The 12,500-nt window shown below is 48.9% G+C and overlaps 2 protein-coding genes across 11 annotated transcripts in view; one reads left to right on the top strand and one right to left on the bottom strand.

Moving 5' to 3' along the window:
* Positions 1–7,123, bottom strand: part of tbc1d22b (TBC1 domain family, member 22B) — an 11,032-nt gene extending 3,909 nt beyond the window's left edge. Inside the window, exons 1-4 of the mRNA XM_015976267.3 lie at positions 6,927–7,123; positions 2,342–2,398; positions 1,977–2,142; positions 1,746–1,896 (exon numbers count right to left, since the gene is read on the bottom strand). Of these exons, the coding sequence (XP_015831753.1) occupies positions 1,746–1,896; positions 1,977–2,142; positions 2,342–2,398; positions 6,927–6,982 (430 nt within the window). The 5' untranslated portion in view covers positions 6,983–7,123. The remainder of the gene's footprint in view (positions 1–1,745; positions 1,897–1,976; positions 2,143–2,341; positions 2,399–6,926) is intronic.
* A 2,193-nt stretch (positions 7,124–9,316) lies between these two features.
* Positions 9,317–12,500, top strand: part of LOC107396515 (myelin transcription factor 1) — a 132,093-nt gene continuing 128,909 nt past the window's right edge. For all 10 annotated transcript variants that reach the window (XM_070544896.1, XM_070544902.1, XM_070544901.1 and 7 more), the window contains exons 1-2: positions 9,317–9,452; positions 9,599–9,735. In XM_070544896.1, the coding sequence (XP_070400997.1) occupies positions 9,630–9,735 (106 nt within the window). In that variant the 5' untranslated portion in view covers positions 9,317–9,452; positions 9,599–9,629. The remainder of the gene's footprint in view (positions 9,453–9,598; positions 9,736–12,500) is intronic.

The raw sequence follows: 12,500 nt of genomic DNA, 5'->3' as shown, positions 1-12,500 counted from the left end.
GAGGAGAAAAACAAAGCAACCCAGTCAGGTCCGGATGTTAACAGCTCCTCATCTACGGTGAGTGCCTTCTGCCACCACTAAGCCTCTCCAGACTCAGAAGGTGCAGCTGGATGTGACGGTGCCGTGGGAACGTCTGCACTCTGAGCTGAATTACAACCGGCGCCCGGTGTCGGTGACATGCGTGAATCCTGACTAAACAGCGCCTCCATGCCCACGGTTAACCTCGGGTGGAGAAGTGCTCATTATGACGCTACGAAGGTTACCTGTGATGCTAGATCAGCGCTGCTCAGCTGCTTACATCCGATCTGGGTATCCGCCTCTCCCGAGCCAGAGGAGACACCCACAGCTGGAGCAAAACTAGTGAAGAAGAGAGCAGGTCTCCGATCGGAACGCGCGTCCCATCTATTCCTAACCCACTTTCACAGTCATGGAGTTAACGACGCTCTGATGTAGTTTCTAGCTTTGCTATCTTCTCAAGGCAAAAGGTTAAAGGTCAGCTGGAGTCTCGTTAACAGATGTTTTCTGTATTTGAATATCTCAAGGCTGTTGGTCATTCTGACATCACCCCGACTCACACAGGTGAGCAGACAGGTGAGCAGGCATTTGCATCGTTATGCACAAACAGGACGTAACACAATCAGCCAAGAAGACGCCCAACAGAACATCTGAGCATCATCTCAGACCTGGACACCACGATCACCGCAGTGCGTCTGTGGGTCACAGCCGAGCACCAGAACCAGCACCAGAACCAGAACTGTATATGTTATAATATTAAATATTTATTATAATAAATAGTAAATATTATAATAAATGGTAAATATTTATTATAATAAATGGTAAATATTTATTATAATAAATAGTAAATATTATAATAAATGGTAATTATTTATTATAATATATAGTTAATAGTATAATAAATAGTAAAAATTTATTATAATAAATAGTAAATATTATAATAAATGGTAAATATTTATTATAATAAATAGTAAATATTTCTTATAATAAATATTTACTATTTATTATAATATATAGTAAATATTATAATAAATGGTAAATATTTATTATAATAAATAGTAAATATTTATTATAATAAATATTTACTATTTATTATAATATATAGTAAATATTATAATAAATGGTAAATATTTATTATAATAAATAGTAAATATTATAATAAATGGTAAATATTTATTATAATAAATAGTAAATATTATAATAAATGGTAAATATTTATTATAATATGTAGTAAATATAATAAATGGTAAATATTTATTAATATTGTTAAGAAACAAACAACAAATATTGTTAAGAAACAAACAACAAAGTAAACACCCGACCGTACATAACACACCTGTCAGAACGTTAGACCGTCGAGCAAACGTAACCGAACAACGAGACTGCAAACAACAGGACCAACTCATACAAAGACCTGTGGAAACCCGGCATGGGCGATAAACAAAGGTAAACAACAGAAAGAAAAGCCCTCTCTGTCGCAAGCTGGGATCAAACCTGCAACCCTCCTTCCTGGAGTCCCAGCTCTGCCTCCAGAGCTGCTGCTGCGAACCCGCTCTGAACCGACAGAAGGTGGTAAAACTAAACGTGTGTGAGTGTTTTTAGACGCTGATCCCGCGCTGAAGGACAGGTAACCCACATCCCGTCAGGAATACACGTAATCCTGATCCAATCCCATCAACCCGTCCCTCCTGACCACGGCGGCGATTAGCTCTGACACGTTTACCACATACCTGAGGACGTGCTGAGGTCCGCGTCGCTGCTAGACTTCCCGACCCTGCCGTTGACGTGCTCAGCGGCGTCCTCCTGCGGCGGCGGGAGGCTCTGAGCCTCTGTTCTGGGGTGGGTGGGTCTACGTTCTGGGTCTCCTGCCTGATGCAGCAGCTGGAGAACAGACCCACAAACAAACACTAAGATCAGACTCGTCGTTGTTCAGAGCAGATAGAACAGAGGTCTACGGCTACCGAGGCCTGGATGGAGACTGGGCCTGATGGGGGGGTCCTGCGGAGCTCCTCATCCTCCTCATCATCGATGTCCCAGGCATCGTCAGTGCTGCTGGCAAACTCGTGAAAGCTGCAGGCTTTCTTAGACCCGATGTTGTTGTACTTTGGCTTTGAGTCTTTAGGAAACCTGCAGAGATAAAAACACGTAACTATCGACCGGTGGCTGCGATGCCGTTCACTTCCACCACAAATCCTGAAACCACGGGCAAAGAAAACAAAGCAGGATGAACAACGCTGCAGCGCAGGTGCATGCAGGTGCACGTGGGCCTGAGAACACGGGACAGACAGATAAAATGCATCCATGCAGCCGTGCTCAGAGCACTTACGTCCGCCGTAAACAAGGGTCCAGGGGGGGGTGCTGCGCTCCGTAAACAGGCTGCACGCTGTGGAGGACAGTGCACACATCTGTGAGGAAAACACCTGCAGCTGGACCTCTTCCCAGAGTAATGATTACTCAGAGGAACTGGTGAGGGAACACCCCGTCCCCCAAAACACCAGCCTTATCCAGAAACAGTCCGTAAAAGACCATGGCGCTGTTCCACAAAGCCAGCTAATCCAGGCTCTCTGAAAATCCAGGTGTAGTTCTACCAACACGGCTAGCCTGAAGCCCCTCCCCGTCACCATGGTAACACACGCTGGAGAACAAACCTGCTCCGCGGAAGGCTAGCAGCTAGGCTAGCAGCTAGGGCGTGATGAAGTTTGGGGAATATGATTGGACGAGGCAAGTGACGTGACCTTTTTCTTGTGGGTGGCTGGCAGCTAGGAGGTGGTGAATCAGCGCCCCCGCTGGCCCACAGCGGTAGCAGCAGCTTTGTTCTTAACGGCTAAATAATTAATAAATGTGGAGTTTAAACTTTTAGACATGAGCTGTGACTGGATTTACATCTTTGTTGTGTTTAATCTCCATTTGCAGCCAGGAGCGTCTGACTCCACTGATGTCAGCATTATTAATAAGTATAATTATACCAGCTTTAGTCTGGGACGGCCCGTATCATCAACACGCTGCCTCTTCATGTTAAACAGCCTTACACTAGCTTACAGCTGCTACCGTAATACACGTAAGAGGAGATACTTTATTAGTGTGACTACACATTTACTCTGGTCACACGAGTCAAACACGCTAACATCTGATTTAAATGACACTCGTGATGTTTGTTCCTCGGCAAGTAATGAGAGCTAAACGGTTTACAGCGTTAACTTTAGGTCATGTGATCTTGGTGTCATGTGACCAGCTGCTCAGCAGAAACAAAGTCCTCCAGTCTCTAAACACTGACTCTGGAGCAGAGCATGAACACCACATAAATGATGAAACATAAAAGTAGTGTGCGTGGCCGTGCACGGATTAAACGAAGGGGCGTGGCATTGTAAAAGGTGTGATGGGTTGCCCAAGTCCCGTTTCATCAGCGCTATGCTAACAGAGCTGGGGCTGACACCTGCCAGGGGCACAACAGCGGTGGTGTTTAAAACAGTTTATTTGAGGAATTATATCATTTCATGGTTGATTAATGTAGTTATTGATGAACTGACCGTAGTTAGTGGTGGATGGACTGTATGGGGGAGGGAGTTAAAGGGTCTTCCTGGGGTGCCGTAAGAACACAAGTTCAGGCTTCCTTTCAACTTGACCTCTTCATGCTCAGGTGAACAGCAGTGGAGATGCAGCGATGCACAGGGCTGAGCGATGGAGCACTACCCAGAGTTCACAGCGATGTGGGTGTGGTCACAAAAACCCTCTAATAGAATAATCAGCAGGTCCAGATCACCTTGGTCTGGACAACCCGGTCTACATGGCCAGCTAGCTAAAGCCCTCCACGAGGAGGACATCTAGTGGCCATTTCAGGTATTTACCAAAGCTCACACATTCTGAGACTTTAGCCCAAATACACCCCCCCCCCCCCACACACACACACACACACACGGGACCTACACACACACACACGGGACCTACACAGACACACAAACAAACAAACACACACACACGGGACCTACACACACACACGGGACCTACACACACACACACACACACACAGGACCTGCACACACACACACACAGGACCTGCACACACGGGACCTACACACACACACGTGACCTACACACACACACAGGACCTACACACACACGGGACCTACACACACACATGGGACCTACACACACACACGGGACCTACACACACACACGGGACCTACACACACACACGGGACCTACACACACGGGACCTACACACACACACGGGACCTACACACACACACGGGACCTACACACACACACACGGGACCTACACACACACACGTGACCTACACACACACGGGACCTACACACACACACACACGGGACCTACACACACACACGGGACCTACACACACACGTGACCTACACACACACACGGGACCTACACACACACACGCGGGACCTGGACCTACACACACACACGGGACCTACACACACACACGGGACCTACACACACACACGGGACCTACACACACACACGGGACCTACACACACACGGGACCTACACACACACACGGGACCTACACACACGGGACCTACACACACGGGACCTACACACACACGGGACCTACACACACGGGACCTACACACACGGGACCTACACACACACGGGACCTACACACACACACGGGACCTACACACACGGGACCTACACACACGGGACCTACACACACACGGGACCTACACACACACACGGGACCTACACACACACACGGGACCAACACACACACACGGGACCTACACACACACACACGGGACCTGGACCTACACACACACGGGACCTACACACACACACGGGACCTACACACACACACGGGACCTGGACCTACACACACACACGGGACCTACACACACACGGGACCTACACACACACGGGACCTACACACACACACGGGACCTACACACACGGGACCTACACACACGGGACCTACACACACACGGGACCTACACACACACACGGGACCTACACACACACACACGGGACCTGGACCTACACACACACGGGACCTACACACACACACACGGGACCTGGACCTACACACACACGGGACCTACACACACACACGGGACCTACACACACACACGGGACCTGGACCTACACACACACACGGGACCTACACACACACACGGGACCTACACACACACACGGGACCTGGACCTACACACACACACGGGACCTACACACACACGGGACCTACACACACACACGGGACCTGGACCTACACACACACGGGACCTACACACACACACGGGACCTGGACCTACACACACACACGGGACCTACACACACACGGGACCTACACACACACACGGGACCTGGACCTACACACACACGGGACCTACACACACAGACACATCCACAAGCCAGACAAAGACAGCCACACCCGCTCCTCGGAGATCCGCTCCACTTAGGTTTCTCAAACAGACGAGCTCCTGTTTCTCTGCTCCACCCAGCGATGGTTAGGGTTTGAGCCGCAGAGGAGACACCCTTAACGGATGTGTTATGAACGCTTAACGTCGTGGTTTAAACCTTTTAAATCAGCAGCGGACAGAGAAAAGGTGCCTGAAGACGAGTTTACTGAACCAGAACAACCGTAAAGAGAAGGAAACACGTCTGTGTTTGTTTTAACCCCATGTTATATTTCACTATGCTACGTTCTCGTTGTGTACCGACGCACCGATATGACATTTTTGGGCCGATATCCAATTTTAACATCACCGTTACGGCCGATAACGGATATCTGCCAATACCAATATACTGACATTAATGCTTCTACAATGAATTGTTGTTATTAAACACACACACACACACACACACACACGCACGCACACACACACACACACACACACTTCTGAGATGATTACAATCAGTCACATGAGTAAACAAATAAACATCACCCTCCACCCTCTGAAACAGATAAACAAATGGAAACATGATGGAAAAAATATCGGTTGTTAATATCGGACCTGTTTTATTTATCGAACCGATATGTTAAAAAATTGCTAGCATGGGCCGATACCGATATATTGTGCATCCCTATACTTGTGAACAACAATAGGGTGAAAGTTTTTCTGTGAAGTCTGATTAGATTGTAGTGATGCACCAATATGAAATTTTTGGGCCGATACCGATATCCAATATTGAGAACTCTGTTAAGGGCGATAACCAATATTTGCCGATACCGATATGCTGACATCAGTGCTTCTAAAATCAGCAGAATTTGTATAGAATGAAAATGATTCAAGCTGAATTTACGGTATTATGTACACACAACACAAGTTTATGGTTCTGAGAGGATTTCATTCACTGTCACATGGGATCCCTTTGGACTGTGGGCGGAAGCCTGAGAGAACCCACGCATGCGCAAGGAGAACATGCTAGATCTTGATATCCTGTCCATCTCTATTAGCTTGTTAGACGCTCCTCTCCTCTTCAGCCTGGGCACAACAGACCACCAGAGAGGCTGGGTTGTTGGTTGTTCGGATTTATGGGTCATTCAGTCACTCCAAGGCTCCTAAAGCCAAGAGGAACTGGATACACCTGTAAGCACTCGGCTTCAGGTCCCAGGTGTGCTTTAGGTAGTCCACCACCTCAGAGGCTTCAGCCTTAACGCGCTCCTCCAGCTGCAGTAGGTAATAACTAATGCATCATTCAGACTCTGGAGAGGAGAGGAATGAACGCGGGCGAGACTTCACATGTCAGGTGCATCTGAGCGCGCGCGCAGGTGACCAGATGGAGGTCTCTGCTTCCTTCACACAAACACCGAGATGACGTTATCCGCTCCAAAGCCGTGCATCCACTTCCGTCGGTTACCGGCGTATTCGTTAACCGTTCATCTCTGCGGTGGAGCAACACCAGTTCGGTTAGAAACGAAAACACACGAGGAAAGAAAATGATGACCAACCTTCCGGGAACCTTCGCGTTTCTCCTCCAGAAATTGATCCTGTTGTCGGTGGCCATAGTCGGATAGAACAACCCCCTTCAGACCGACACCCACATCGGCTCCTGGGACCACGGAACCCCGGGACCCGGGCCAGGTGGTCGGTAGGACCCGCTCTTGCGCTTCAGCGGCGGAGTTTAAACGGCCTGGAGACGAAAATATTCCACTTTCCGCCGCGAGGATGAGCGAAGCGGCGCGCTGGAAGCCGCCATCTTGGAGAGCAACGGTCGGGGCGCGTGATTGGCGCGCGCCTCTAACAGGTGCAGAGGCTGCGGCCAATAGGAAGAGCCTGCGGTGGACGCTTACCTGAGGAACACGAACACAAAGCTTCATGCTGGCAGCGGAAAGTTCAGCAGAAAACGCCTCGTTTCTCCTGGACTTGAGCCATGTCTGCTCGCCTACACGGTCCTCAGGTAAAAACGGATGTGACGTCCAGCTAGCTTAAACAGCTAGCACAGCAGGAGGGCAGCCACACAGAGCTGCGTCATTAATTATACCAAATACTAAAATAAACATGAAAACCACTCAGATAAGAGAGAGAACACATGTAACTGGATGCGTCATTATTTAAAAATACACTTTAAAGGTCAAGAATAAGTCCAATTGTAACCAAAAAGTCCTTTTAGACAAACCCGAAGCTGCTTTCTCAGAGATGTAAACACTTTATTTGTCTTATTGCATATTTAACATGTTTACAACAACAGTCTCGTAGGGCTAACCATGTCTGCACCAACAGTCTGAGTGTGCAGCAGGTGAGGGGGATGTTAGTTCAGGGTTCGGACAGTCCCTAACCCACCCATAAGCTGGGCGGAGCCTAATCCAGGTGACCCCAGGGATGCATCATCTGTATGGCAGGTGTTTATCTAACAGCTGTTTGGGAACAACAGGTCTTTCTACATTATATTTCAGCGTAGAACAAATGAAACAGTCCCAACAGGTCGCAGGTGACTGATTTCCTAAAGGTAGATTTAAAGTAAATCAGCAGATATTGGTAAATGGTCTATTTGTACAGCACCTTCTTAGGATTCTGCAGCCCCCCAAGGCTCTTCACAACCCAGTCAGTCAGTCACACGCTGGTGGGGATGAGCTACAATGTAGCCACAGCTGCCCTGGGGCGCACTGACAGAGGCCAGGCCTGCCGAGCACTGGCACCACCGGTCCCTCCGACCACCACCAGCAGGCAAGGTGGGTTAGGTGTCTTGCCCAAGGACACTTCGGAGCCGGGATGAAACCTGCAACCTTCCGATTACTGGCCCCGCTCTACCTCCTGAGCTGCTGCTGCTATGTCCTGAGACACTAAGGGCAGGGTGTTAAAAGTGTCTTGTTCATATACTAAATGTAATCTGATTACATCTACGGTAGAGCTGCTGGTATTGCCATCACCTCACAGCTAAATGGTTGCAGGTTCAAACCCCGACTGAGGCCTTCTGCATGTTGTCTCCATGCATGAGCGGGTTTCTGCTCCCACAGACCAGAACCGTGCTTTTACCGTTTTATAAACGACATCGTTCTAGATGAACGTGTCTGGAAAATGAAAGATTTTGTGGAAATGCAGAAACAGAAGCGAAACCACGAATCAGAGCTGGAATGATTAACCACGCCAAACTTCCTCTGAGCTGTGACTTTGGTCTTTTAGCTGTTACTTCCCTGTGTGTGAGGGTTAGTAACAGCATGTGTCCAGCAGAGGGCAGGCTTTCTCTGCCCCGCCATACTCCAAACCACCACTAACTTCCTGTGAAAGTCTTCCACAAAGACTTGTGCTGAAAGCTCAGGCCGAGCGCCAGCAGCAGCTGCTTCTCCTGGATCCTGCGTGGCAGAAGGTCGGCCATCAGGGACGTTGTTCAGATTAGCAGGAGTCCTCTCCACAGCGGTGCAGGCAAATGCTGGTTTGTGTGGACGGGACTTGCTTTGCTGTGAATTTGAATTTGCAGGTGCACTCTTTGGTTTGTTTAGGGAAATCTCTGCAGGCTCCGCCCACCTGTGCTCACCTCCGTCAACGTCCAACGGACATCAACTGACAGAGTTCAGGTGCAGGCTTTAAACTTTTCACTCGGCTCTTAAAAGCTGCATTTGCCTTTTTTCTTTTATTTCCAGAATTTAAACATATTTCATGAACATGAATTCAGCCTCTGAGTTGTGAAGCTTTTGTCTGTTCTGCTGGTTCTGCTGAGGAGTGGGTCGGCGGTCACGAGGAACTGGAGCTGCCTGGGGGCACAGCAGACCAGGAGCTTCTGTCCAGACGCCTCTTGGAACCTGGTTTGGGTTTCTTCAGTCTGAGGAAAGGCCTGGGGATCGTTTTGGACCAAACGTGCACCCCCACAGCTGATTTCTGGGTCTGGGACCATCTCCCCTCTGGAACATCGTCACCTTGTCACCTCGTGTGCCTCTAAGGAAAGCTGCACTGCAAGCAGTCTGAAAGAGCAGATTTTGGTTCTCGTCGGGACTCCGCTGCGTTTTGGTTTTCTGAAGGTCGCTCGGACCTTCTCTGAGGTGAGATCTGAGTTTGGGGTTCTCCTCGACTCCTCTGAGCTTCACACAGGAGGAGTTCCAAGACTTTCTTTGCACGAATGTGTTTTCTGTTGTGATGAATGTTCAAATGGAACAAACCCAGCTCCTTTTGGTTTCTCTTTCTTCAGCTGTGGATCACCTCAGAGCTCCTTCGTGGTGATGTCCAGCAGGACTTCCCTCCTTCAGGTCAGCAGGTCATCGTTAGCCGTTCTCACGCACCCCCACTGGGACCGGGACATGGAGGAGTGTCAACTCTCAGAAAAGGGTAGGAAAGCTGCCAGAGATGAGAGGAAGTGTGTGTGTGTGTGTGTGTGTGTGTGGGGGGGGGGGGGGGGCTCCCTGAGAATGTTTCCTATATAAGGAACCCAGTAGGTCGCATCGAGTCACTGACTAGTGTCAGAGTCTTTACAGCAATCCTCATACTAAGCAAGCATGCAGCGACAGTGGAGAGGAAAACTCCCTTTAAACAGGAAGAAACCTCCAGAGAATCCTGGCTCAGTATAAACACACACACACACACACACACGCACGCACGCACGCACGCACACACACACACACATGGTTATATTGTGATTTCTTAGTAAATATTCTATTTGGTGAGAGATAAACTTTATTGTATTTATCCTAGTGGATCTATAGTTAAACGGGTAAACTAGTAGTAGCACATCCGACGTCAAGGAAACAAAAAGTTATTATCAGGAGAGGGAGAATGTTTAAGTGGTTAGCAGCAGTGTGCTAGACGATGGCCCCCTCCATGAGGCCACCACAGCTCAGCAGAACATCGTTGTAGCTTCTTCTGGGGAGAAAAACACTTAGAGAGAAAATAAAGTTAACAGCTGAAGTAGCAGGAAATAATACAGTTAAAGAGCAGATTGTAGAAGAAAGCAGTAGAGTGTGGACAGTGGTCAGTGTGTCCTCCAGCAGTCTAAGCCTATAGCAGCATAACTACAGAGATAGTTATACAGAAAACAACCAGTCGGCCTAATAAATGTTAAAATGACCTTCTACATAATTCCTAATGATGTAGTTGCTAATGTGTCCTTAAAGGTGCAGTATGTACGAATATAATGAGACTGTTGCAGTCATTTAACGTGTAGGTAAATAAATAGATGCATAGACTTGTTTATGTTCAGCACAAGTTACTTAGATTTTTTTGCCTCCATTAGTTGAAAAATATGAGAACAGCTCCTTGAGAAAATAATCGTGAATTAAATCGCAATTACGGTAGGTTATTTTCCAGCATGGTTCAGCCCTACTGGCCGTGCGTCAACCAGCATGGAGGAACATGGTAGCGGAGGCCGTCCTGACCTGGGTAACTAAACAGGATGACCTGCCGACCCAAACTCAGGAGCTGGTATCTAAAACAGGGACAACTTCTGTTCCACGGATGTGGTTTGGATATGGGAAGGCCGACGTGGACCAGAAAACAGCGTCCGGCTCCCGGTGCCAACAACAGACTCCAATTCCAAATTCACCTCATCACCTGCACAAGAACCGTGAAACAGAGAGAGCCAACAGGCATGAGCCGTGAAAGCAGCATTGTAAACGCTCGTAACTCCAGACACAGATGCTGCAACAGGCCCGTGGCATGAGCACCTCCCGCAGACGGAAGGAGATCACATCTGCAACCATACGGGTCCAACCCTCACGGTCCAGAAACGTGGGTTTGTCAGTTGGTGCACACACTCGATCCAAGATGGCAACTATGGACAGAATTCAGATGGTCATGGGTCATGGGCGTCGCCCAGCCAGCATCAGCAGCCCGCCCGCGTGGAACAGCTTCTGGACCGTACCGATTCTTTCTGCTGTGACCGTCCGGGCATCAGGGCCTGACCCCTGGTCGGATCGAGGTCGGTGGCGTTTTACACCCCAGTGCCTGCATATGGCGGATGGTGGGGGCGAGACGGGTTCCAGCTCCTGCTTAGTGATGGACACCAGCTGGATGGAGCCATCAGAGCTGGATCATGAAGAAGTGCTGCAGCAGGAGGACGTTAGCCTGCTTCTTGCATAATGAGCTTTTATTTAGTGTCGTTTTGCTAAACGGAGGCAGGAAGAGTGGGAAGGGCTGCAGCGGAGCGTGCACTTATCGTAAAACAAAGTGTCACACTGTTAGCTGCTGCTGTGCTGTTAGTAAACATCCGTCTCTGCTTCAGTGCCGTTATCACCCTCCTCGTTAAGGACACACACTCGCTTCAGCTGGGGGAGTGTGTGTGCAGCAGCCTGAGTTACGAGTGTGAACGCAGGTTTGACCACGTGCACTGTGTTTTATGAGATGAGCTGGCTTTAATGACTCTGTCACCAGTAAATGGGTGCTGATTTGTAGCACAGCTGTGGCCACACACACACACACACACACACACACACACACACACACACACACACACACACACACACACACACACACACACACACACACACACACACCACACACACACACACACACACTAACACGCACGTGCACGCACACACACAGATACAAACACACACACACACACACACACACACACACACACACACACACACACACCTACAGCATATTTACAGTCGCACGGTGCAGCTTGTGTAGGGTTTGAACAACCGGTCTCATCAGAAAGGAATTACAGATGCAAGCAGCACTCATACACACCATTTCATTGTTCAGAGGAGCGGTTCCTCTGGGAGAACATGGATCTGCTGATTCTGGAGCTCGTCGTCACCGTTAAGGAGCAGCTTTCACACAGAAGATGCTGTCTGCAGGACGCTCTTCCAAACGTCCGTCCTGCAGGAACACGCCATGTTACAGCTCATCCTGTGTGTGTGTGTGTGTGTGTGTGTGTGTGTGTGTGTGTGTGTGTGTGTGTGGTGTGTGTGTGTGGTGTGTGTGCACGTGCGTGTTAGTGTGTTTGTATCTGTATGTGTGCGTGCACGTGCGTGTTAGTGTGTGTGTATCTGTATGTGTGTGCGTGCATGTGTGTGTGTGTGTGCGTGCACGTGCGTGTTAGTGTGTGTGTGTGTGTATCTGTATGTGTGTGTGTGTGTGTGTGTGTGTGG

This window comes from Nothobranchius furzeri, chromosome 15 (genome assembly GCF_043380555.1).
Source record: "Nothobranchius furzeri strain GRZ-AD chromosome 15, NfurGRZ-RIMD1, whole genome shotgun sequence".
Taxonomy (NCBI): Eukaryota; Metazoa; Chordata; class Actinopteri; order Cyprinodontiformes; family Nothobranchiidae; genus Nothobranchius; species Nothobranchius furzeri.
Note: the sequence above shows the minus strand (reverse complement) of the source record. Positions and strands in the feature narration are given on the sequence as shown.